This window comes from Peromyscus eremicus, chromosome 2, assembly GCF_949786415.1.
Source record: "Peromyscus eremicus chromosome 2, PerEre_H2_v1, whole genome shotgun sequence".
Classification (NCBI taxonomy): Eukaryota; Metazoa; Chordata; class Mammalia; order Rodentia; family Cricetidae; genus Peromyscus; species Peromyscus eremicus.
Window position 1 is genome coordinate 54784173 of NC_081417.1, and position 23053 is coordinate 54807225.

The following is a 23053-nucleotide window of genomic DNA, read 5'->3' on the forward strand; positions in this document are numbered from 1 at the left end:
GATCTGGTCTATACCATTGACTTGGGATTCTTCTCCCTTGTCTATGTCTATAATGCAAAGGTTTGGTCTTTTCATGGTGTCCCATATTTCCTGCATGTTCTTTTCCTGTGTTTTAAAATGCTTTTCATATTCCTTGTTTATTTGGTCTAAATCCCCTACTTTATCTTTGGGTCCTGATATTCTATCTTCTACTTCATCCATTCTACTTATAAGGCTTTCTTTTGAGTTTTCCATTTGGGCTACTATGTTTTTCAACTCCATTTCAGCTTGAGTCCTCAAGGGTCAACATTTCTCTTTCCTTATTGAATTCCATTCTCAAGTCCTAGAGTGTCTTCATCATTTCCTTCAGCCTCATGTTTACGTCTTCTTGGGAATCACTCAGTCAATTTATTCTCCATAAGTTCTTTCTCCTTATTATTATTAAGCTCTTTCTCTGTGTATTCTTTGAATTCCTTAAATTATTTGATAAAGTTTATGATTGTTCTTTTAACTTCTATGTCCTGCGGTTCATCCAGGCAATTCTCATTGACAAACATTTCTACAGGACTGGTAGAGAGGGTACTGGACTGATCATTCATATAGTTTGTATCTTACAATGAGATCTGGGTATGTAGATTTTTTTGTTAGTTCTAAGTCTGATATGGAGAGAGCAGGTTGTGTAAGTGGATTGGGCCTAAAAGTTGGAACTAGCTTAGGTGGACTGAAGTCAGGTGGACAGAGGGCTAGGGTGTAGGATGTGCATCCTGGTCCAGGCCTGGAGTGTGAGAGTGGATCTGGCTGGTTGGAGAGGTTGGATTTGGTATGGGAGGGGCCTGTGGATTTGAGGACTGGCAGGATGTGTCCTGATGGAAGAGGTTGGTTGTGACTCTAGCAGAGTTGGCCAGTCTGGGCCAGGGCACTGGATGTAGGACCCTGGCTGGATCTGGCAGACTGGGGAGGTCTTTGGAGGGGAGGGTCAGGCAGACTCAATGAGAAACCTTGGAGAAAGATGTGCAGGATCAACTGGGTAGAGGGGTCGGATGTGTCGTGACCTTTGTTCTTTTAATAAGAGTTTCCACTCGTAGAAACAAACAAGGTCTTTCGAGAGCTACACTAATCTCATCGAAGTGAGACCTCCTCCCTGTAATCTAATTATCTTACGGTAGTTCCTACTTCCTCCTCGTCTGCCTTCTCCTTATCTTTCTCCTCCCCTAGCGACTCCTCCTTCTCATTTGTTTCTTGGTTCTTCAATGTAGTTTGCCAAGTAGCCCAGGCTGGCCTCAAATGTATAATCTTCCTGCCTCAGTTTCCCAGAATACTGAAATGATAGCTATGCACCACAACACCTGGCCTAGGCCCTGTCTCTTAAAGACTCTACCCCCTCTGAAGACAGAAAGATCCAGAGTTCAAGAACAACTGCCTGTATAGAGAAGACAAGGCCAGCCCAGGCTGCCTGAGTTTCAGGTTGCCTTTTCAGCTGTGGAGTTCTGGGAATCCTGACTCAGTTTGCCAGCACAGTCTGAAAGTTCTCGATTGTGTGAGCTCAGCTTGGCAGAGTCAGTAACTGGGAGTCCTGAATGTAGCCCTCTTCCATGGGACTCTGACTCTGTCCTGTCACGGAGACAGAGCCTGGGCCTGCAGATTATGTCAAAAGGATAACACTTGATGGCAGTTCATTTATTTATCTGGCATTTCCAGATGTAAAAGCCCAGTGAGGCTGATGACAGGAACATTACCCACCATGATGGAACTTTCCCCCCATTCTCTCTTAACCTCAGCCATAGCTACCCACTGGGTATCAACCCCGAAGTTACAAAAGCTGTGAGTAAGCTAGACGCATCTAGAAGCTTCACATAGATCGGAGCAGGATCATGGCAAGCAGACACACAGTGCCTCAGCCTTTCCACATTTACTTTCTTCTTTCTGTTCAGCCGACTTGAAAATACAGATGCTCTCGGACACGTTCACCACATTTGATGATGAACTAATTTAGACCGGCCCCAAGAACTGTCCCACAGGACACAGGAGTTCAACCTCAGAAAATCCCTGACATCTGACGCAGGAGGATTTGCGGGGTTAGTGGAGATTGCTTTCTCCCGCTGGCCAGATTACAGACTGCGGCTTCATTTTTGCGGCGGTAAACATCCTCCTAATAACAACACAGCAATGGTGCCTTAGGAGGGGACCGACAGTCTCCCAAACCGGCTCCTTCTCACGGCTTCTCGGGAGAACGGTTTGATTTGGAAATCTATGTTGGCGGTCCAGAATATGAAATTTGGCATCTTCCTTTTGTGGTGGGGATGGATTCTGGCCGCTGAGAGCACAGCGCACTGGCCAGGAAGAGAAGTTCATGAGCCATCTAGGAAAGGCAGGTGAGTGACGCCGAGGCAAAGGCCTTGGGGATGAAAAGCAGGTTCTGCACGGTCCAGTCTCAGGCAGCAGCATGGCCAGATGTGTGTGTGTGTGTGTGTGTGTGTGTGTGTGTGTGTGTGTGTGTGCAGAAGCCTCCCCCCATCCCCTTCCTTCTCTTTCCCTTTCAGGAAACTAGAATGGTGTTTTCCTTTGTAATGGTACTGCACTTGACAGTATTAGCCTATATTCTTAAATCTGTTATTAATTACCTTGGATAAAAAAAAGGATTCTGGAAAAGAAAATATTGTACATTTTCTGAACGCTAAGGATGACTGATGTCTGCACAAATTCTCAAGGGACCGATGAAAGCTTTGATCTGCGGGAATGATTTTTGTAACTATTTCTGTATGAATGTGGGACTCTCTTCAGTTTTGTTTTAAAAACTGTTCTCTTCAGGCCGTGCAGCATCAGTGGATTGTCCACTACCTGCTACCTGAGAGAGCCTAGGATGGTACGTGCTGCCCTGGCCGTAGCTACCCAGCAGATGGAGCTTAGGCAGCCTGAGGCCTGGCCTTCGGCCTCACCTGGCTCCAAGGCCACACTGGCTTGGTGAGCATCTATCACACTGCCCTGCCCTGCATCAGTCAGTAAATTAGGCCCTGGAGACAACCTGGCCCAACACTTCCTCTTTACTGATGAGGAGATGGATGAAGGAAAGGTCATCTTTTGGTCATCAGTGTTAATTTCCAGTCCAACCTGAGTTTTCCTCCTATTCAGATGTAAATCCACAGAACGAGAAAGACCAGCTCATGTGAAGGGAAATGTGTCTCTCAAAAGTCAGGATCCAGTAGGCCCCTGTCTTGTTCCTCTGTGCTCCCTCCTGAGGCCCGAGTCCTCCACACACCAGCACCCCAGCTCCGATGTGCTCACCATGCCAGTTTCTGTCTGCTTCTACAGTGTCATATGACCAGGAGCTCAGACATCCAGTGCTCACGGTGAGCCTGGGGTACCAAGGAGGACCATTGTGCCCAGAGCGTCAGGAATTGCTTGGGAAAATGAAATTTGTGCAGTGATGTAGCCCCAAAATACAGGGATTGTTTGACCCAAATGTGCTCATGGGAATTAAAACTAACTAACCCTGCTAATTGTTACCAAAACTTCACAGCCTTTTTCTCAAGACACAATTAGAATGGAAATGTTTTAGAGAAGTCACAGAGACTGAGGAGACTCTTTTAGAAAATTAGTTTTGATTAAACATTTGATTAATTTTTAAAAATTAAAGTATTATAAACTAATTAACAGGGTATAGAGTATTATATAGGCACAAACATGGAATAATTAAATCAGGCTAGTTAACATATCTGTTACCTTGGTTACTTAGGATTTCATTTTTATAAATTTTATTTATTTGGTGTATGGGTGTTTTGTCTGCACACCCTGTGTGTGTCTGGTGCCACAGAGGTGAGAAGAAGGCATTGGACCCTCTGGGACTGGAGTTAAAGACAGTTGTGAGCAGCCATGTGGGTGCTGGGAATCGAACTCAGGTTCTCTGGAAGAGCAGCCAGTACTTTTAACCACTGAGCTCACTCTCCAGCCCCCTTAGGATTTGATTTTGGTGAGAAGACCCGAAATGAATGCTGAATATGCAAATATCAGAATGAACTCTGCTATCTACAGCACATCATAACTACGGTCACTTTGCTGAGCAGTATTTCAACAGGAAGGTGAGCAGTGTTTCAACAGGAAGGTACTCGCCCTTTGCCCAGTAGCTCCCCGACCCCCAGGCATGAGTGACTGTCCTGCTCTGCTTCTGTGACCTCTGTGGTTTTAGGCTCTGCCTGTAAGTGAGATGTGCAGTCAGTTTAAGAAATTGTGCCTAAGAGCACAGTGTCACACATCTGTAATCTCAGCCCTTGAGAAGACCAGGCAGGTCATCCTCAAAGACACAGGTTCAAACCTATGAGGCTGGTCTGGGCTACATGAAACCCTCTCTCAAAGCAAAACAAGAGGAGGGGGGCAGAGGGGGAAAAAGAGAGGAAGAAGGAGAGAGGGTGGGGTAAGGGGTAAGGTGGGAGAGAGGGACAGAAGAAAAAATGAATTGATTTTATACCCCGTGGAGATCTCTTTCTGGCAATTGAAAACAGGGAGTTAGATTTGGGTCCTAATTTGGGCATGTGTGGGAGATTGAGAATCATTAGCATTAGGCATTTGTCCTGTGTCTAGCTTATCAGACTTAGAATGACATCCTGCAGGTCCGTCCATGTTGTCACAAACAGCAGACATTCCTTTTGCAAAGGGATGCCTATTGTCCTGTTAAAAATACACCAATCCTCTTCATACCGTCACTTAGCTGTTGTGAACAGTGCTGTGGTGACTGTGGAAATGCAGGCATCTGTTCAAAACACTGAGTTCAGAACCTTTAAATATGAGCTCTGGAATATGATGGCATGATAATTCTATTTGTTATTTGAAGAGCCTCATGGTGTTTTGGAATAGCTGTACTACTTTGCACCCCCACCAACAGTGCACAGGGGTCACCCACTCGTCACACCTTGCTGACACTTGCTGTTCCAGTTTTCACGGCCACTGCACAGCTTCTTTTCAAAGAGGAAAATGGCAGGCAGAGGTGTCTGATCGTTCTGTTTTTATCCGCTCGTTCCCTTTATTATTGAGTTGAATTCCCCGTGAATTTTTGGTGGCACCCTGCTCAGACGTCCGCCTTGTCAGTATTTTCTCCCAGCCTGTAGGTCAGTAGCCCAGACCAGCCTCTGCAGTCAACCATTGCTTCCCTCACCATGCAGAAGCTGCGAGTTTGTGATAACCTCACGGTCTTGCTTCTGTTACGTGAGCATTCGAGGTCATGTCTGAAATACGAGCACCGAGCTCAACAGCACAGAGTTCTCCTTGTGTTTAATAGCAGTTTCACAGTTTCACAGTTTCAGGCCTTACATGTAAGTCTTTAGCCCATTTTGAGTTGATTCTTGTATTGGATGTGAGATCAGAGTCCATTTCATCCTTCTGCGTGTGGCTATCCAGTTTTCCCGACACTCTTGATGGAACAGATGGTTTTTTCCTAGTGTGTGTTCTTGGTGCCCTTGCTGCTCAGTGGCAGAGCACTTGTTCCTAAGCATTTCATTTTCTGCAGCTATTATAAAAGGGACTGTTCTGTTGACTTTTCTTTTGGACAGCCCATTACTAGTGTATAGAAACATGCTTTTTTTTTAATGTCCTCAAGCTTCACCATTTATTTATTTGTTTATTTATTATTCCTAATAGTTTTGAGTAGACTCTGGGCCATGGGATCATGTTATCATCAAGTACCAGCTGCTCTAGAAAGAACATACTAGTACTATACCTGAACAGAGATTGTGAGTGTTCATGTTTGCCTTATTCCTAGAGAATGAAATAGACTTCCTTTTTAAAAGTTACTTTTCAAACTTTTTCATTTTTTATTATGGAAGACACACATGGCAATTTTTAAGTCTGCAAATACATTTTTGTAAGCTTATTGTATTTAATATGATTTTACCTACATATTTATTTTTAGCCTATAGAAAGATCATTTGATTAGCTGCATAATAATGTATAATATCATGTAAGCATTTTGTTTTATTTATTAACATTTAGTTTCTCTCTCTTTATTATTGCAAATATATTTTAAAAGATTTATTGATTTTTATTTTATGTGTATGAATGTTTTCTCTGTATGTATGTATATGCACCACATGTGTACACTGTCTGGAGAGGTCAGAGGACATATTGAAGGTTGTGAGTTACCATATGGGTGCTGGGAAACAAACATGGATTCCCTGTAAGAGCAGCAAATGTTCTTAACCACTGAGTCATTTATCTAGCCCCTATTATTACAAATATTATAATGATTACTTAGTTAGGATGGTCTCTTGAAAGTGTCCTGGATCAGACAGGTGTGGTGGCACATGCCTTTAATCTCAGCACTAGGGAAACAGAGGCAGGCGGATTTCTGTGAGTTTGAGGCCAGCCTGGTCTACATAGTGAGTTCCAGACAGCCAGAACAAATAGTGAGACCCTGTTTCAAAACAAGAACAACAATAAAATAAAATAAAATAAAATAAAACAAAATAAAATAAAATAAAATAAAATAAAATAAAATAAGAAGTGTCCTGGATCAACTAGCACGAGACACTTAGAACTGTAGGTACAGGCCTGGGGATGAGTGGGTGAAGTCTCTTGCCGCTCACCCTGAAGAGCTGAGTTCCACCCCGGGGTCCTGAAGAGTAGATGGAGAGAAACAATGGCTGTAAGTTGTCCTCTGACCTCCACACGCACACTGTGGCTCACGCATGCGCTCACACACACACAGATACTAAAACTCTAGGTAGATCTGACTACATTTCTTTAAAAACTGAAAGTGGACCCAATTCCTATCCCATCATTTAAATTAAGTTTTGTTTTTAATGTAGCCTAAACTTTCACCCAGATTCCAAAAATCTCTCTGAAGGCGTATCCAAATATGACTCACCTTCCTGCATCATGTAGGACACTGGGCAAAGTTCCAGAATGGACTCATACATACTGTCCTTCTTCTCGTCACTGGAGGGCTGGAAACATGTGTGCACTACAGCCTTAGGGATGCTGGCATGATCCAGAGCCTGCTGGTTCCATAACTTCCTGTCATGTTAAAACCTGTACTTCCTCCAAAGGCAAAGAAACCCAGGTAGCTTCAGGAGAATTCCATCCCAGAGAGACCAGACTTGCTGGCACACCAGGAAATATGGTAGATGGGTAGGAAGGGAAACAGAAAGTGAGCAGAGGTCACACCTGGAACAGATGAGCGGTAGTGAGTGGTCAGGGATAACAGTGGAATGAGCAGGTAGGGAGATGGAGCCCAGAGCATTTTAGAATTGCCAGGATTTGTGTGGCAGTAAGATAAGAAAGCAGCTTCAGGTGAGTTCCCAGCAGGCATTTGGGTTGCTTGTCTGGGAGAGTGGTCATGTCAGGGGCAGGAGGACAGGAAGCAGAGCAGTGTGAAGAAGAAAGAACACATGGCCCTGGACCACTCAAAGGCTATGGAGAGACTTCCTGTATGCCTATCAGGAAGGGATAGGCAGCTCGGGGAGAACTGGACCCGAAGATGTAGATTCAAAGGGTGGATTTGTAGATTCTTGGGCAGGTAGTCAAGGGACCCAGAGAGAGAGCGTGGCATAAACTAAGAGCAGGAGCAGATGGAAGAAGAAGAACGTTTAAGAAGTCAGAAGAGATGGGTACAGCATTGGAGGCCTGTAATCCCATCTACGTGGAGGCTGAAGCAGGAGGATCACAGGTTCAAGGGTGGGCTGCACAGCAAATTCAAAGTCAGTGTGGACAACTTAGTGAAGGAGGGGTTTGCGACCAGGTGTGGTGGCACACCCCTGTAATCCCAGCACTTGGGAGGTGATCATCTTTAGCTACACAATGAGTTTGAGGCCAGCCTCGGCTTCATGAGCCCTTGTCTGAAGTGAGGCGGAGGGGGAGCCAGGGTTCATTGATAAAATGCTTTTCTAGCATATATAAGGCCTGGGTTTAATGCTCGGTACCAACCCCCAGCTCCACACACTTCCACAAAAGGAAGGTGTTTGAGGAGAAGACCGTGAAGGAAGTGGAACTAAGGACCAGAGAAGTGAGGTGTCAAGGACACTAAGAACCATTGGATGCCTTCCACATGTCTGTCATAGTAGTTACTAAGTGGCTGTTCACCAGTTTCTGCATTATTATTAAGGAGGCTGACCCCTCTGGGGACCTCAGACTAGGGAAGCGTCCTAGAGACGTGTCAATGGTTTCCTAGGGAGGGAATGGTCAATGGGGGGGTCAGTTTACACCAAGATCAGAGTCAGTCAGGTAGAAGACTGAGAAGTGATACAGGATACAGGACCCCTTACCTTTAATAGCTTTCAGGAGCAGATGTCAGTGGTTAGGTAAAGGAGTCTATAGCTCACTGCTTTAATCCCTGGTGCAGAGGGTGGGGCTGGGACCAGGTAGAGAGCGAATTCACCTCTGACAACATTGTACTACAGGTGCTCTCCATGACAAACATACTCCTGTTTTGTTTCTAATGCCTAGTACATTTAATCAGTGGTGGGAACTTCACTCATTTAGTGAGGAGCCCACCTACTCAAAGTCACACAAGCACAGAGTGAATAAGATGTGACTGCTGGGCCTGGGATGGCTCAGTGGCTAAGAGCACTTGCTGCTCTTGTAGAGGACCCAAGTTTAGTTTCTAGCACCTACATGGTAGCCCACAACCAACTGTAGCTTCAGTTCCAGGTCTGATGTCCTCTTCTGACCTTTGTGGGCACCAGGCACACATGTGGTACACATACATACATGCAGACAATCATTCATATATATAAACTACTGTTTTAAAAGATGAAAATGCTAAGCAAAAGTTGTTCACAAAAGTTGTAGTGTAGGTGTTGGAGACAGAGATGCATGGAAGAAAGGCCTTTCCAATGGAATTGGGGAAAATACACTCTGAAACTTCTATCAAAGAGAATAGGTGGTGGCCGGGCAGTGGTGGCGCACGCCTTTAATCCCAGCACTCGGGAGGCAGAGGCAGGCGGATCTCTGTGAGTTTGAGGCCAGCCTGGGCTACCAAGTGAGTTCCAGGAAAGGCGCAAAGCTACACAGAGAAACCCTGTCTTGAAAAACCAAAAAAAAAAAAAAAAAAAAAAAAAGAGAGAGAGAGAGAATAGGTGGTGGGTGGGGAGAACACTAAAGCTTTAAGTGTAAAAGTAGTGTCTTCAAGAAGGAAGGAGCAGGGAACTTATGTTCAGACATGGACCAGCAAAACAAGAATGGTCTAGGTAGAGACAACCTGAGCCATGGACAGACAAAAACATTCTCAGCGTGTGCTTCCTATGGAAGGATAATGAACAGCAGGTCAGGTCTTTGTGTTAGGGCCCCCACCAGATTCTTGGAGCAGTTATCAGTGACAGTGGCAGATGGATGGCTTGATCCAATGACTCCAAGACAAGACGGAGCAAGGGGCGAGTGCAGCCAACCCCAGGCTGCCTTTCAGTCCAGCCCCAGTGCAAACCTCCCTTTTATGTGCAGACTTCAATGTCAGAGTGGGCACGTGTTAAAACAGTTGCGAACCTTCATGGAAACAGTATGTATAGCTGTGAATCTGTATCTCTCACTCCACTCATCCACCCATCCACAGGAAAGGAAGAAACTGATTTTTAAAAGTTTAGGGGCTGGAGAGAGGGCTCAGTACTTGTCATCTAGGTTTGGTTCCCATCCCCTGGCTCACAACCATCTATAACTCCAGTTTCCAGGGATTTGACTCACTCTTCTAAACTCTACAGGCACCAGGCACAAACTTCATGCACATACGTACAGGCAGGCAAAACACCCACACATATAAAATGGGGTAAATATAAATTAATTAGAAAAGAAGTTGACTTTCAGAAATTTGTGGTGGATGGGCATGGTAGCACATAACTGTAATTCCAGCAATTGGGAAACTGAGGTAGGATGATTGTCATGAGTTCTAGGCCAGCCTGGGCTACATGGTGAATTTGAGGCTAGTCTGGGCTAGAAAATAAGACAACCTAGTGTTACCAAACAGAAAGAGGAAAGAAGGAAGGCACAAATGAATGAGTATTTAGAGCTGCCTGAGCAAAAGGCCATGGGAGTATACAGCAGGTGACAACTAGTGTTCAGAAGGTCAACCTATCAGAACCAAGGGTTCTGGTGGAGGAAACCATCATGCAAGGCGTTTTGGAATTATTGCCTTTTGAATGAATTGGCTGTTTCTTTTTTTTTTTTTTTTTTTTTTTTTTTTTGGTTTTTCGAGACAGGGTTTCTCTGTGTAGCTTTGCGCCTTTCCTGGAACTCGCTTTGGAGACCAGGCTGGCCTCGAACTCACAGAGATCCGCCTGGCTCTGCCTCCCAAGTGCTGGGATTAAAGGCGTGCGCCACCACCGCCCGGCCGAATTGGCTGTTTCTTAATGTAAACTTTTTCTGCAATAACAGCTATGATATCTTCCCATTACCATGAATCTTCATGTAATGTGTATATTTAATCTCATGATTATATCTCAGTCTTATGGGTACATATGTCTGTGGGTGGTCAGGAAGATGACTTTTCATTTAGCTGTATCATTTTGATTATAGAAATTGTATAGAAAATACACTAAGATATGCTTCAAAGCCAGATCCATTGTCCCACTAGACTGCAGACACTCAAAGCCTGCTTTGTTCCTTTTGCTCAGACTAACACAGAAAATAATAATCTCTCCTTAGTCTAACATAAACTGCATGCATTTAGCTCATTTTTACCTCAGAGCAAGTTCAAACTAGATTAAAAGCCTTTATATAGAGATCATAAGTTCAAAACTTTACAGTTATGCACAAGGTCAGAACTGCAGGTGTCTACCAAGGTTACTAACACAAAACACCCTAAGAAAAGCCTGCCAACTCTTCACTTGTCAAGTCTGCTGACAAAAAGCTATGTCTCAGAGTCTGTGGCACTGGGCACTGCACCCCCTCCCTCTAGTCCTGAGACCTTGGAACCTTGTTACCATAGTAATGGCTCTGCTCCTTATCATCTATTCTAGGAATGTGCTATGACCTTGAGAGTTTTGAAACTTTTCTCAAGATTGCAAGGTGGGGTGGTGGTGGGGGACGGGGGGAGGCTTTTGATACCTGCCCCAAGGGTTTTTTTCTCCCAGAGTCCAGGGGAAGATGCTTACAAGCAGCTGGGATTCTAATCTTAGGGATATCAAATGAATCTTCGAACACCGAGCTCTTTCAGTCCATTCACTTTATTCTTGTAAGTCAGTTCTCTTTCTTGGCTCCTTTCTTTCCTAGCTCCTCACATTTCTAACTGGAGACTCTTTGCAATCCTGAGAAAGTTTCAGAACCCTCAAGGTCATAGCAGTTTGTGTTAGACTGAGGAGAGATTATTATTTTCTGTGTTAGTCTGAGCAAAAGGAACAAAGCAGACTTTGAGTGTCCACAGTCTCGTGGGACAATGGATCTGGCTATGAAGCATATCTTAGTATATTTTCTATACAATTTCTATAATCAAAATGATACAGCTAAATGAAAAGTCATCTTCCTGACCACCCACAGATATATGTGCCCATAAGACTGAGATGTAATCATGAGATTAAATATATATATTACGTGAAGATGCATGGTAATGGGGAGATATCATAGCTGTTATTGCAGAAAAAGTTTACAACAAGAAACAGGCAATTCATTCAAAAGGCAGTAATTCCATAACACCTTGCATGATGGTTTCCTCCACCAGAACCCTTGGTTCTGATAGGTTGACTTTCTGAACACTAGTTGTCACCTGCTGTATACTCCCATGGCCTTTTGCTACCGGCAGCTCTCAATAGGATATGGCAGGCAAATCCATGAGGTCCAGTGAGAGACCCTGGCTCGAACACTAAATAAATAGGGGTGGAGACCAACCCAATTTCTAGCAGAGAGAGGAAGATCATCCAGCAAGATAACGTGGCCAACACTTCTTCCAAGCCCTGAATCCAGATCACCAACCCAGTGCCTAGTCTGCCACTCTCAAAGCTCCTTGAGCTCCCAGTATTTTGTCTTGGTTTTCTCACACGTGATTGGAGCTGGTGGAGAGGTCTGAGGACAAAGTGCTGCGAGAAGTAACGAGTTCATCACAGAAGGAGTCAGATAGTGCCGGCCAACGGTGATTACTCCAGCTGTGCCAGGTGTTCATATTACTTGTTTTGTGTTGTGCTTAGTTTTAACAACCGTCATATTTGTAGCTGGTAAAAAGGGGCTGAAAATATCCCATGCTAGTTATACCATGACCTAAGCAAGCAGCCGTCTACTTGCCTTCCCTGGGCTGTTAAGAACGTGCATAGAAATGCCAGAGTCGTGTTCTGGGTTGCTTCCAGCTGCTTCATGTTGACTCTAGTTTCCAGCTTGTATATGGTATAGGAACAACAATTTTGCTTTAAAGTATTAATGACAATGAGAAAGACATCGAGGATCCTTTTCTGTGTCCTCTAGGCTAGAGTCTAAGCTTTGCCACAGCAACTGCTGGCTATCTCAGAGCTTGACAGTCCTGTCGGTTGGTGAGTGGTTGTTTTGCAGGCTGGCCCAAGGGGAAAATCAGAATAGGACGACTCATTTTCTATTCCGACCTCCTTGTTCAGTCTCTTGTCCCTCTTCACGTGCTCTGTTCCATGTACAGGGAACTTATTCCTTTCTCATTCAGCTACCCTGTGCTGAGCGTCCACTGCAGCCAGTGCTGCCCTGTGCTGGACATGCACAGGACTCTGTCCTGGATGATCTCTTCTCCCAGCTACCTTTCCCGATTCCCAGTCCTCTCCTGCCAAGCTCCTGCCTGCCCTGCTTCACTGTGCTATGGATGACATAATCCCTGTCCCTGTCACCAGTGGAGTCCTCTCGGGAAATAGCATTACACTCAGAGGGCTTAACCAATCAAAAACAAGCACTCCCCACAGAGATGTGGGCAGGTCTCAGGGCAGGAGAGCAGGCATGTTGATGTCCCCCAGAGTGAGGAAGAACAGGATGCCATGTCTGCCCTAGGCAGAGGCCCAGGGCATAGCTGGCGTCAGCTCTGAGGAAGGAACAAATGAGCAGTACATGCTCCAGCCTCAGCCTCTCCTTCACTCCCTGCTGTACCCATTTGCCCAAATCCCTGGCCAGAGGCAAGTACAACCAGGAGGGCATGATTAACTGGCGTCATTGTTTGCCACAGTTTCATAGTGGATCCAGGTCAGAATGTGCAACTCTTCAGGCTCAGTTTCAAGCCTGGGTGGATGTGAGTGCATGTATGAGTGTGTGTACATGCACGCATATGTGTATGTGTGTATGCATATGTCTGAGTGCATGTGTGTGCATGCATGAGAGTGTGCGTGAATGTGTGTATGTTTGAGTGTGTGTGAGTGTGCACGGGAGTGTGTGTATAAATATATGTATATATAAGTGAGTATATAAGTGTGTGAATGCATGCATGTGTGTGAGTGTAAATGCGTGTGTGAGTGTGAGTATGTGTATGTGTGTATGAGTGTGTATATTACTGTGTGAGTGGGCATGAATATGTATGTAAGTGTGTGTGTGCACGTGCATGCGGTGGGGTTGTGCTTAAGTCAGATCTCTGTAAATCAGGCCTTCTAAATAATTAATCCTCGTTCCCTGTTCCTGTGAGTACTTGGAAAACGCTCATCAGACCAGATTAATGCGTTGAGCCGTCTTCTCTCCCCACCCCCATTTCATTCCGGCTAAATTTGAAGCATGCACAGAGGCCGGGGTGCTTTGTCGATCTAAGTCACTGGACAGTCTCTGGAGCATCTTTTGTTTTCTGTTCCTACAGCAGACCTCAGAGACAGAGACGAGGAGCACACGACGATGCCCACAAGCAAGGCAGGTATGGCCCGTGATAACAGCGAGCGCCCCGACTCCAGCGATTTTCAGCCCTACCCCACGAGGACCAGGAAGAAGCTGGCTTTCCCATCCCTGCCTAGCTCCTTCCTCTGCTCAGCAAGCGTGCTACCTCCCCACATGCCCCACTCAACCTGCACACCACACGATCCACTCAAAGCCTTCTTCCGGTCAGGAAAATGCCTTTCAGGGAATCAGCTGGTTGCTTAGCAGTCTAAATCAGCCAGGTTCTGAAGGGAGGATAGGGCCCTGGCTCCCTGACCTCAGCTTCATGTCTTCTCCTGAACACTAGCGGCTCTTTCAGGGAAGAAGTTAGTAAGGGCGGAGAGCTGAGCAGAGCAAGCCTCTGGAAGGCAGTCGTCAGGGGGAGGATACCACACCTGAGCCAGCCACTGGGAAGGTAATGCACCTGAGCGGGGCTCTCAAGTGTTCCCTCCTGTCTTTCAACATCCTCAGCCCAGACCCCTGCGCCAGACCCACAAGGGCCTGTGAGGTTCGGGGATCTAGGTTCTAATGAGCCCCCAATCAAGTGTGGGAGGGTCTGTACTGGGGGCAGGACATATGGGGAGGCTCTCAGAGGGGACATGGCTGGCATCTGCATCTGGAGCTGGGAAGGTGGTTAGTTAGTGATGAGGATCCCTAGGATTATGCTGTTGAGTAATGAAGAGTTTCAAGTGTCACTGTAGGGACAGAGGACCCAGAGCAAGTCACGTGTCTGCTGTGGGAAGACTGGTCAGAGGAGGCAGTGTGCAGTGGGATAAGGGGTACAGGGGGCTCCCGTGTGGGAAAGTACAAGGCATATTATTAAATGAGGGAGAAGCAAGATAAAGAAGCATTCATATAACATTAACTGTATAAGGAGAGAAAATAATCCTATATATAAGTACTTACACATTTCTGTAACAAACTCTGTCTAGACAAGGAAGCAATAATACAAGTTTCTGTGGATGAGGGGTAGGTCAGTAGAATTAACTGCATGTTTAATTTTTAAAAAAATATTTTATGTGTATGGATGTTTTGCCTGAATACTATGTGCATGTAGTGCCTATGGAGGCCAGAAGAGGGCGTCAGAATCCCTGGACTCATGTGAGTGCTGGGAATAGAACCCGGGTCCTTTGGAAGAACAGCCAGGGCTCTTTACTGCTGAGCCATTTCTCCAGGCCCTACCTGCATTAGAGAGATAGAGAGATTGTCAAACACTGAAAACACATCACACATTTAGGAATAAACAGATAAAAAGACAAAAATAGGTAAAAAGTGTCCCTACAAGCAATTCAGAAGCATTTTCCCTGGAAACACGATGTGAAGGTGTTCACCCTCCACAGAATGACCACAGAAAGTCAAGGGTGTGAGGCTCAGCCATACACAGTTGCTTCTCCTCCAGTCAGCCTTCCCTCAGCGTCTCAGGCATTTTGAAGGAGTCTGGCTTACCATTCAGACCAGCTCCGGCAGGTGTCAGCTTTGGTTATATGTTAAATCGGTGAGTTCCTTTCCCCTTCGGTTCCAGCGAATAGAACCCAGGGCTATGCCCATGCTGGCCAGCGTTCCACCACTGAGCTATACCCCCAGCCTTGGGAAACTTTAAAAAATACCAGTTGTCAGCCCCTTAAATTAAAAAAAATACCAGTTCCCAGATGATAATCAGGATATCCGAGGCAGTGCCTGGCATTGCTATTTGAGGAGCCCCTCTGTGTGGCTGGGGACCGCAATCTTGGAACTTCCAGGTCCGGTTCTTTATCCAGAAAATTAGAAAAAGGAACAGAGGAGGCTGAGTGGCTCTCAGGAGAGCAAGCACACCCTAGGAAACCTGCCAAGGGCAGGAAGAGCACATGGCTATGGCTCTGACCAGCCTTGGTTAGCACATTTATGTGATCACCCTGCTTTTCCTTCTGTGGCAGCCCAATTCTGAGACGAAGCTCTGACATCACCAAGTCGCCTCTCACCAAGTCAGAGCAGCTGCTGAGGATAGATGACCATGATTTCAGCATGAGGCCTGGCTTCGGAGGTATGAGATGTATGCTCAAGGGTGGGGCTCCTCTCCATTTCTGGGATTCTTTGTCTGCACCCAGGTCTGCTTATCACATCCGCCTTAGCTGAGCACGGTGGGTTGAGCACCTTCTGAGTGTCTGCCCTTCATGCCCCTTCTCTGCCGGGCATTGCCAGACTACCTGCTGATGTGCAGCCAGGCAAGGCCAGCCAGCTGTCCCAGGGCAGTGCTCGTAAGAAGCCTCACTGAAGGTCAGTGAGACCGAGGCTGCCACAGGAAGGCAGGGCAGAGGCAGCCAGGGCTGCCTCCTGAGGATGCTCTGAAATCTCATGCAATAACCTTGAGCTGGCTTGGTTCTCACCGGGAGTTGGCAGACGAGCCCCACTTACACATCAGAGTCCTGTCTGCAGGGTTTAATGAATGAACAGAGCTCGAGAAAGTGAAAGGGTTCGCTGCGGAAAGGGATCTGAGGTTTAACGGATGCCAGGCTTCAGCCCTCTGTCAAAGGGGTCTCTCTCTCTCTCTCTGTGTCTGTCTGTCTGTCTGTCTGTCTCTGTCTCTGTCTCTCTGTCTCTGTGTGTTTAACATTTATTTACTTATTTTGGGGATGGTGCGGCGTGCACATCACAAAATGTGTGGAGGTCAGAGGACAACTTGTGGAAGTTGGCTCTTTCCATCATGTGGGTTCTGGGAATCCAACTCAGGGTCTTCAGGTTTGGCAGTGAGCAGCTCCACCTGCCGAACCATCTCACTGACCTAGGTTTGGTTTCTTCCTGGAGAAAAATATATTTTATGCCTGTGTGTATGTGTGTTCACGTGTATGCAAACACATGTATGTAGGTGTGGGTGTGGATGGATGCAGAGACCAGAGGACACCTCCTGTGCCATCCGCAGGAATGCTATCTCCTTTGAGACAGTCTTCATTGTCCTGGAGCTCACAAACTAGGCTAGACTGGCTGGCCAGTGGGCCCCAGAAATCATTCTGCCTCTGCCTTCCCAGAGCTGCAGTACATAACATCATATCTCGTATTTCTACGTGGGTTCCGGGGATCAAACTCAGGTCTTCATGCAGGCGAGATCAGAAGTTCTTACTGACTGAGCCCTCCCTCCAGGCCCTAGAAATAAATTTCATGCCTTTCATTTTTTTCTAGTCATGTTTACCTCCACCTTAACATCCCCCCCAACAAACCAATCCCCCAAGTTCTAGAAAAGTCTTTATTCTCTTTGTCATAGGTAAGCTATTGGATCCAATCCCACCTCTTTGTGTCATGGTAACTGGACCACACCCTATACCTAACCCACATAAGAGCAAGCAAGCTCTTATTCTCTGTCAATACTAAGTTTTAATGACCTGGAAATAACAACAAATATGTAATGTTTTGATTTAAGACCATTCTGGCATGGCATATCTTTGCTGGAAGCTTCTTCACCATGTAACAAAGATACAGATCTGTGGGTAGGACAAATGATGTGAATATGACCAGTCCTGGTACCATTACCAAGAAATGTGGTTCTCGTGGCTAAGTGAGAGCCAAAGGCTTCCAAGATCAAAGGTGGTGCAAATGGAGAAAATTCAACAGGCACTCTCATGCTAGGGAGTGTGCTGATGTTCCTTAGACCAGACCCTGACTCAGTCTAGGGCTTTAGCACAGCTTCAAATGAACAAGTGGAACCAGAAAGGGATGGGCTGTACTAACTTCATCATTCGGGGGCTGGAAAGATGGCTCAATGGTTAAGAACACTGGCTACTCTTCTAAAGGACCCAGGTTCGATTCCTAGAGCCACAGGGAAGCTCATAATGGTCTATGAGTCTAGTCCTAGGGGATCCGATGCCCTCTTCTGGCTTCCGTGGACTCTAGGCATACCTGCAGGCAAAAACACTTGTACACATAAAATAAAATAATCTACTCTTATCATTCTACAAAGGACAAAGCATTTTTATTGCTTTTTGGAGTATGCATGTGTGTGGGGGGGATTTCAAGGGGCCAACCATGAAGCTGTTCTTTTAGTTCTTATTTGACTGCAGGCAGGCATGACCAAACCTTCCAATGTTGGACTCTGGCATGACTGACACATGTTTGCACACCTCTTCCATAGTAGAAGTTCAAGCAAAGAGAAAGACTTTCAGCAGGATGTGATAGAATAGTCTTATAATCCTAGCTCTTTGGAAGCTGAGGCAGGAGGATTGAGAGTTTGAGATCAGCCTGGGCTACATAGCAAGGCTCTGTCAGAAAAAGAAGAAGGAGGAGGAAGAGGAGGAGGAGAAGGAGGAAGAAGAAGAAAAATAGAAGGAGGGAGGGAGGGAGAGGAGTTGTAAGAAGGGAGAGAGGGAAAAAAGAAAGAACAGAGAGAACGATTGAACACATGCTCCTGTCACACCCTCCCCAGGCCCGGCCATTCCCGTGGGTGTGGACGTGCAGGTGGAGAGCCTGGACAGCATCTCAGAGGTCGACATGGTGAGTGCTTCTCTGACCAGGGCTCTGGACAACGGGGGCTCATGTGGACCTGTCTGGGCAAAAACTCCGCACCATTGAGTCCCCCCCCCCCCAACTCCTCACTCCTTGGCAGATGGGAACTGTCACAGTCACTTTGCAGATGACTCACAGACATCATGTCGTTTGTCCAGAGTTCCCAGTTGGTATGAGATAGGGCCAGGAGACAAACTTGATCTTTATCCTCCAGCATGGACGCCTTGTGAGACGCAGGCCCTCTGCATTTCCGCAGAATCTACGTCTTGCTCTAGAAACCTGAACGGCGGGACCATTCCTTTTTGCTTTTCAGTGGGTTACAGTTTTTAAAAAATGTTGCCAGAGTCAGGCGGCGATGGTGCATGCCTTTAGTCCTAGTACTCGGGAGGCAGAGCCAAGAGGATCTCTGTGAGTTTGAGGCCAGCTGGTCTATGGAGCAAGATCCAGGAGAGGCACCAAGGCTACACAGAGAAACCCTGTCTCAAAAAAAACCAAACCAAACCAAACCAAAACAACAACAACAACAACAACAAAAACCAAAACCAAAACCAAAAAAATGTTGCCAGCTAGGCGTGGTGGTGCATGTCTTCAAGTCAACACCCAAGAGGTGGAGGAGGGTCACTTTGGGTTTTAGACCAGCCTGGTTTTCTATATAGGAAGCTCCATACCAGCTTGGGCTACACAGTGAAACCTTATCTCAAAAATTTTAAAAGTAGCATGGGTTGGGGGTGGGAAGTATTCTACAAGTTAGGGGACTTTTTAAAAGTCTGCCTTGGCCTGGAGCCTCCAAGAAGCAGGCTGGAAAGAAGTATTCTAGTCCGGTGTGTCCTCGGGGACTACTCCCAGACAACGCCAAGACAGAATGAGACAGTGAGACAGGGAACGAGCAAACAGCACAGTGTTCTCAAGCAAGCCACTCCTCAGCACTCCCCCTACAGCGTTCTCCAGGAGGCAGTGAGGAACACAGCCCAGGCTAGCCCGGCTCAGGGCCTGGCAGGTGGACTGCTTTCTCCAGCTGAGGTGCTCACTGCTCTACCGCTTGCTGCTGTCAGCGGGGCAGTTGTCATGGAGACGGTGGATGTCATGGGTGGGTGGAGTTCATGGGCAGTCTGTCCTAGGTCCCTTGTTGGGTTCCTCTCTGCCTTCTCCAGTGCCGATGCTCAGCCCACTGGCTTCAGGTGCGGTCCCCACTGGTGATGGCTCACACAGTGGGTGGGTGTCTGTGTTTCCGCTGTCTCCACCTGCAGGACTTCACCATGACGCTCTACCTGAGGCATTACTGGAAGGATGAGCGGCTGTCTTTCCCGAGCACGAACAATCTCAGCATGACATTTGATGGCCGGCTGGTAAAGAAGATCTGGGTTCCCGACATGTTCTTTGTGCACTCCAAGCGCTCCTTTATCCACGACACCACGACAGACAATGTCATGCTGCGGGTCCAGCCCGATGGGAAAGTGCTGTACAGCCTCAGGTGGGGACAGAGGCAGGCTGGGACTGAGAGCTTAGGCCTTGCCCGAATATTTTCATTTTTAAGTGTTTAATGAATTAAATTTTTATTTTGTACTATGTGTATGGGTGTTTTGGTTGCATGTGTGATTGGATACCACATGTGTGCCTGCAAAGGCCAGAAGAGGGTGCCAGGTCCCCTAGGCCTGGAGTTACGGACTGTTGTGAGCTGCCATGTGGGTTCTGGGGATCAAATTCAGATCCTCTGCAAGAGTAGTCAGTGCTTTTAACCACTGAGCCATCTCTCCAGCCTGAAAGTGTGCCTAATTAAAAAAAAAAGTTTATTTTCCTAGTAAGAGTCAGGGAAATAAAATAAATAAATAAACATGTGTTTTCTGAGGCTCAGACACATGTCTTCCTCTCTCTGAGTCCCATGTTTGGGGTATTTTTTTTAGAACTTAGGTTTAAATAGATTCTTTTGCCTTGCCTGGCCAACATAGTTTCTATCCTGAAACACCATGGGACTCTGGACTACCTGATGACAATGTCATTCTGAGCATCACGTTTACAATGTCAAGAGTAAAATCTAGGGCCAGGGGTGTGCAGTTCGGTGACAGAATGCTGTGATGCTTAGTTTTAATCGTCAACATGACACAATTTAGAATAGTCTGGGAAGAGAGTCTCAGTTAGGATTTGTCTGGATCAGGTTGGTCTGTAGGAAATTATCTTAATTATGTTCATTGATATGGGAAGACCCACCCACCCCCTGTGGGCTGCCCCTTTCCCTGAGACTGGGGTCCTGGGCTGAATAAAGAGAATTAGCTGAGCACTGAGGTGCATGCATTGTTCACTGCTCGCTGCTCTTGGCTGTGGAGTGTTGTGACCAGCTGCTTCACCTTCCTGCCCCACCCCCATCCCCCTTCACTTCTGCACAGGAATGGAGATAACCTGGGACTGTGAGACAAGTGACCCCCTTCCGCCCTAAGCGGCCCTTGTTGAGGTCTTTTGTTACAGCAATGGGAAAGAGAACTAAGATGGAAGCATCTGGTCTACCAGTGAAATAAAATACACGGCACTCCTTACCTATAACTTCCATGTACTTTAACAACACCGTTTTCTACTATTTTTATGTGAAACCATTTACCAGTTTTTATAATTCTGCCATCAACAAAAGTTCTGTAAAGTGAGACCACAGTAAACACAGCAAGAGTCTGCTTGTTTAGCTGACAAAAGAGTGTATATCAATGCTTCTTTTAAAAAAAATATTTATTTATGTATATGAGTGCTCTATCTGCATGTACACCTACACACCAGAAGAGGGCATCTGATCTCACTACAGATGGTTGTGAGTCACCATGTAGTTGCTGGGAATTGAACTCAGGACCTCTGGGAGAACAGCCAATGCTCTTAACCGCTGAGCCATCTCTCCAGCCTTCAATGCTTTTAATAATGTTAATAAGTAAGAAGTGAGATAAGGAAGAATTATGTAGGACTTTACTCATTTGCCCAAGATGTACACACTCTACTTCCTGATTTGGGTACAGCTCTCAAATACTGGATGAATAACTCCTGAACATCCATGCCATTTTAAACACATACATTAGATGCTTTTTTCTCTTTGTTTACTTGCTTTTATTTTTCCCATACAATATATTTTAATCCTATTCTTTCCCTGCCCCAGCTCCTCTCAGCTCCCCAGCTCCCCACCTCCCTACCCGTCCAACTTCATGTTCTTTCTCTCTCTCTAAAAACAAAACAAACAAAAAAAAACTATAAAAATCAAAACAAAATCCACTAAGACAGAAACTACCTAAACGAAACAAAAAGTGCACACAAATCCGTAGATTCCGTTTCGTGTTGACCAAGTACTCCTGGGTAAGGGGCGTGCCCTGAAGTGTGGTTGATGTACTCAGTGACACTCCGTCGGAGAACACCGATTTCCCTTTCCCAGCGGCTATCAATTGCAAAAGCTCCTCGGTTAGTGGTAGGGCATTCTTCCCTCTCTCAGTGCTGGGATTTTGTCTGGTTTGAACTTACGGAGGTCTTGTGTGGGCTGTCACGGTCTCTGTGAATCAGTTCTGTTATGTCTAGAAAATCGTTTCTTTGGAGTCATCCACCACTCTGCCTCTTACAATGTCTTCTGCATAGATACCTGAGCCTTGGAGGGAGGGGGTGCTGATAAAGACATTCCTTTTAGGGCTAAGTGCTCCAAAGTCTCTCACTCTCTGTACATTGTTTGTGGGACTCTGGTAACTGCTGTCTACTGCAGGCTTCTCAGGTGAGGACTGAGTGAGGCGCTGACCTATGGGTATGGCAGAATGTCATCAGGAGTCATTTTATTGCTATGTCCCTTTAGCAGAATAATAATAGTAAGGTTTCCCCTAGGCCTATAGTTATCTAGTCTCAGGTTCTTCACCACTTACCAGTGTCAGATGTGAATTCCACTGCTCTGCAATGTCCTACTAGACACAAGTAAGTGCCATCAACATCAGGAGCACAGCTAACAGTGTACTAATGTCATTAAGAAGCAGCAAGCTCTGAGTAGTTATTAGTGAGGGAAATATTATTAGTGAGGGAAATATTTGGATACTTCTGTTTTGGGAATATTCATTCTTTCAACAATCATTTAAATGAAAAGTGTGTATGTGTGTCTTTTACACTGTTATGTTGACATTGCATCTCCAGATCCTTGGAATGTGCTGGTGTTAGCAGAGACACTCAATCGCCTTGCACAGATCCTAACGTTAAACATAAATCCTTGAGAGGACTCTGAAGAGCGCGTCATGCCTAAGGGTCTGTCCTGATGTCAACGCGCTGCTTAGGGACTGGAGAAAGGAAGCGGGGCCTTTTCTGTCTGCCTATCATTTCGCCTCTGTCTTCAGCAGGAGCTGAAGCCATGTGTCTTTTTGTTTCTAGAGTCACGGTGACGGCGATGTGCAACATGGACTTCAGCAGGTTCCCCCTGGACACGCAGACCTGCTCCCTGGAAATCGAAAGCTGTGAGTAGGTGCAGCCTGGCACCAGCACTTCCAAACACCTCTCTGGTTGGCAGGTGACAGTTCTCCCAGGGCCTCTGCTCTGCCTTCCCTGCCTTTCACCTCCTGGCATCAGGCTGTCCCGGGTGACCTGGGATGATCTCCTTTACCCAAAGCCTACCGGTTGAAATGCTAGTCACCTCTAGAAAACGCCTTTACAGGCTAGTATCTGGTTTGATATCTGTGTGTATCAGAGCCGAGCCATTGACACGTGAGGTCTCCTATCACACAGCCAAGGCTTAGCAAGCCCTTGGAAGACCAGACTGTACATAGGCAGATGCTACCTGCAGCTCCAAGAGGTTTCACCTCAGTTACGTCCAGCAGCACATGTGCTCATGCCGTTGGACACAGTGGCCTCTCCTGAAGGGGGTGTGCTG

General features: G+C 46.3%; 1 protein-coding gene across 1 annotated transcript in view; it reads left to right on the forward strand.

Annotated features, from left to right (window-relative positions):
• The first annotated feature begins 2839 nt into the window (after window positions 1–2839).
• Gabrr1 (gamma-aminobutyric acid type A receptor subunit rho1) overlaps window positions 2840–23053 on the forward strand; it is a 29108-nt gene continuing 8894 nt past the window's right edge. Inside the window, exons 1-6 of the mRNA XM_059255787.1 lie at window positions 2840–2940; window positions 13673–13726; window positions 15639–15745; window positions 18116–18183; window positions 19443–19666; window positions 22558–22640. Coding sequence (XP_059111770.1) covers window positions 2840–2940; window positions 13673–13726; window positions 15639–15745; window positions 18116–18183; window positions 19443–19666; window positions 22558–22640 — 637 coding nt within the window. The remainder of the gene's footprint in view (window positions 2941–13672; window positions 13727–15638; window positions 15746–18115; window positions 18184–19442; window positions 19667–22557; window positions 22641–23053) is intronic.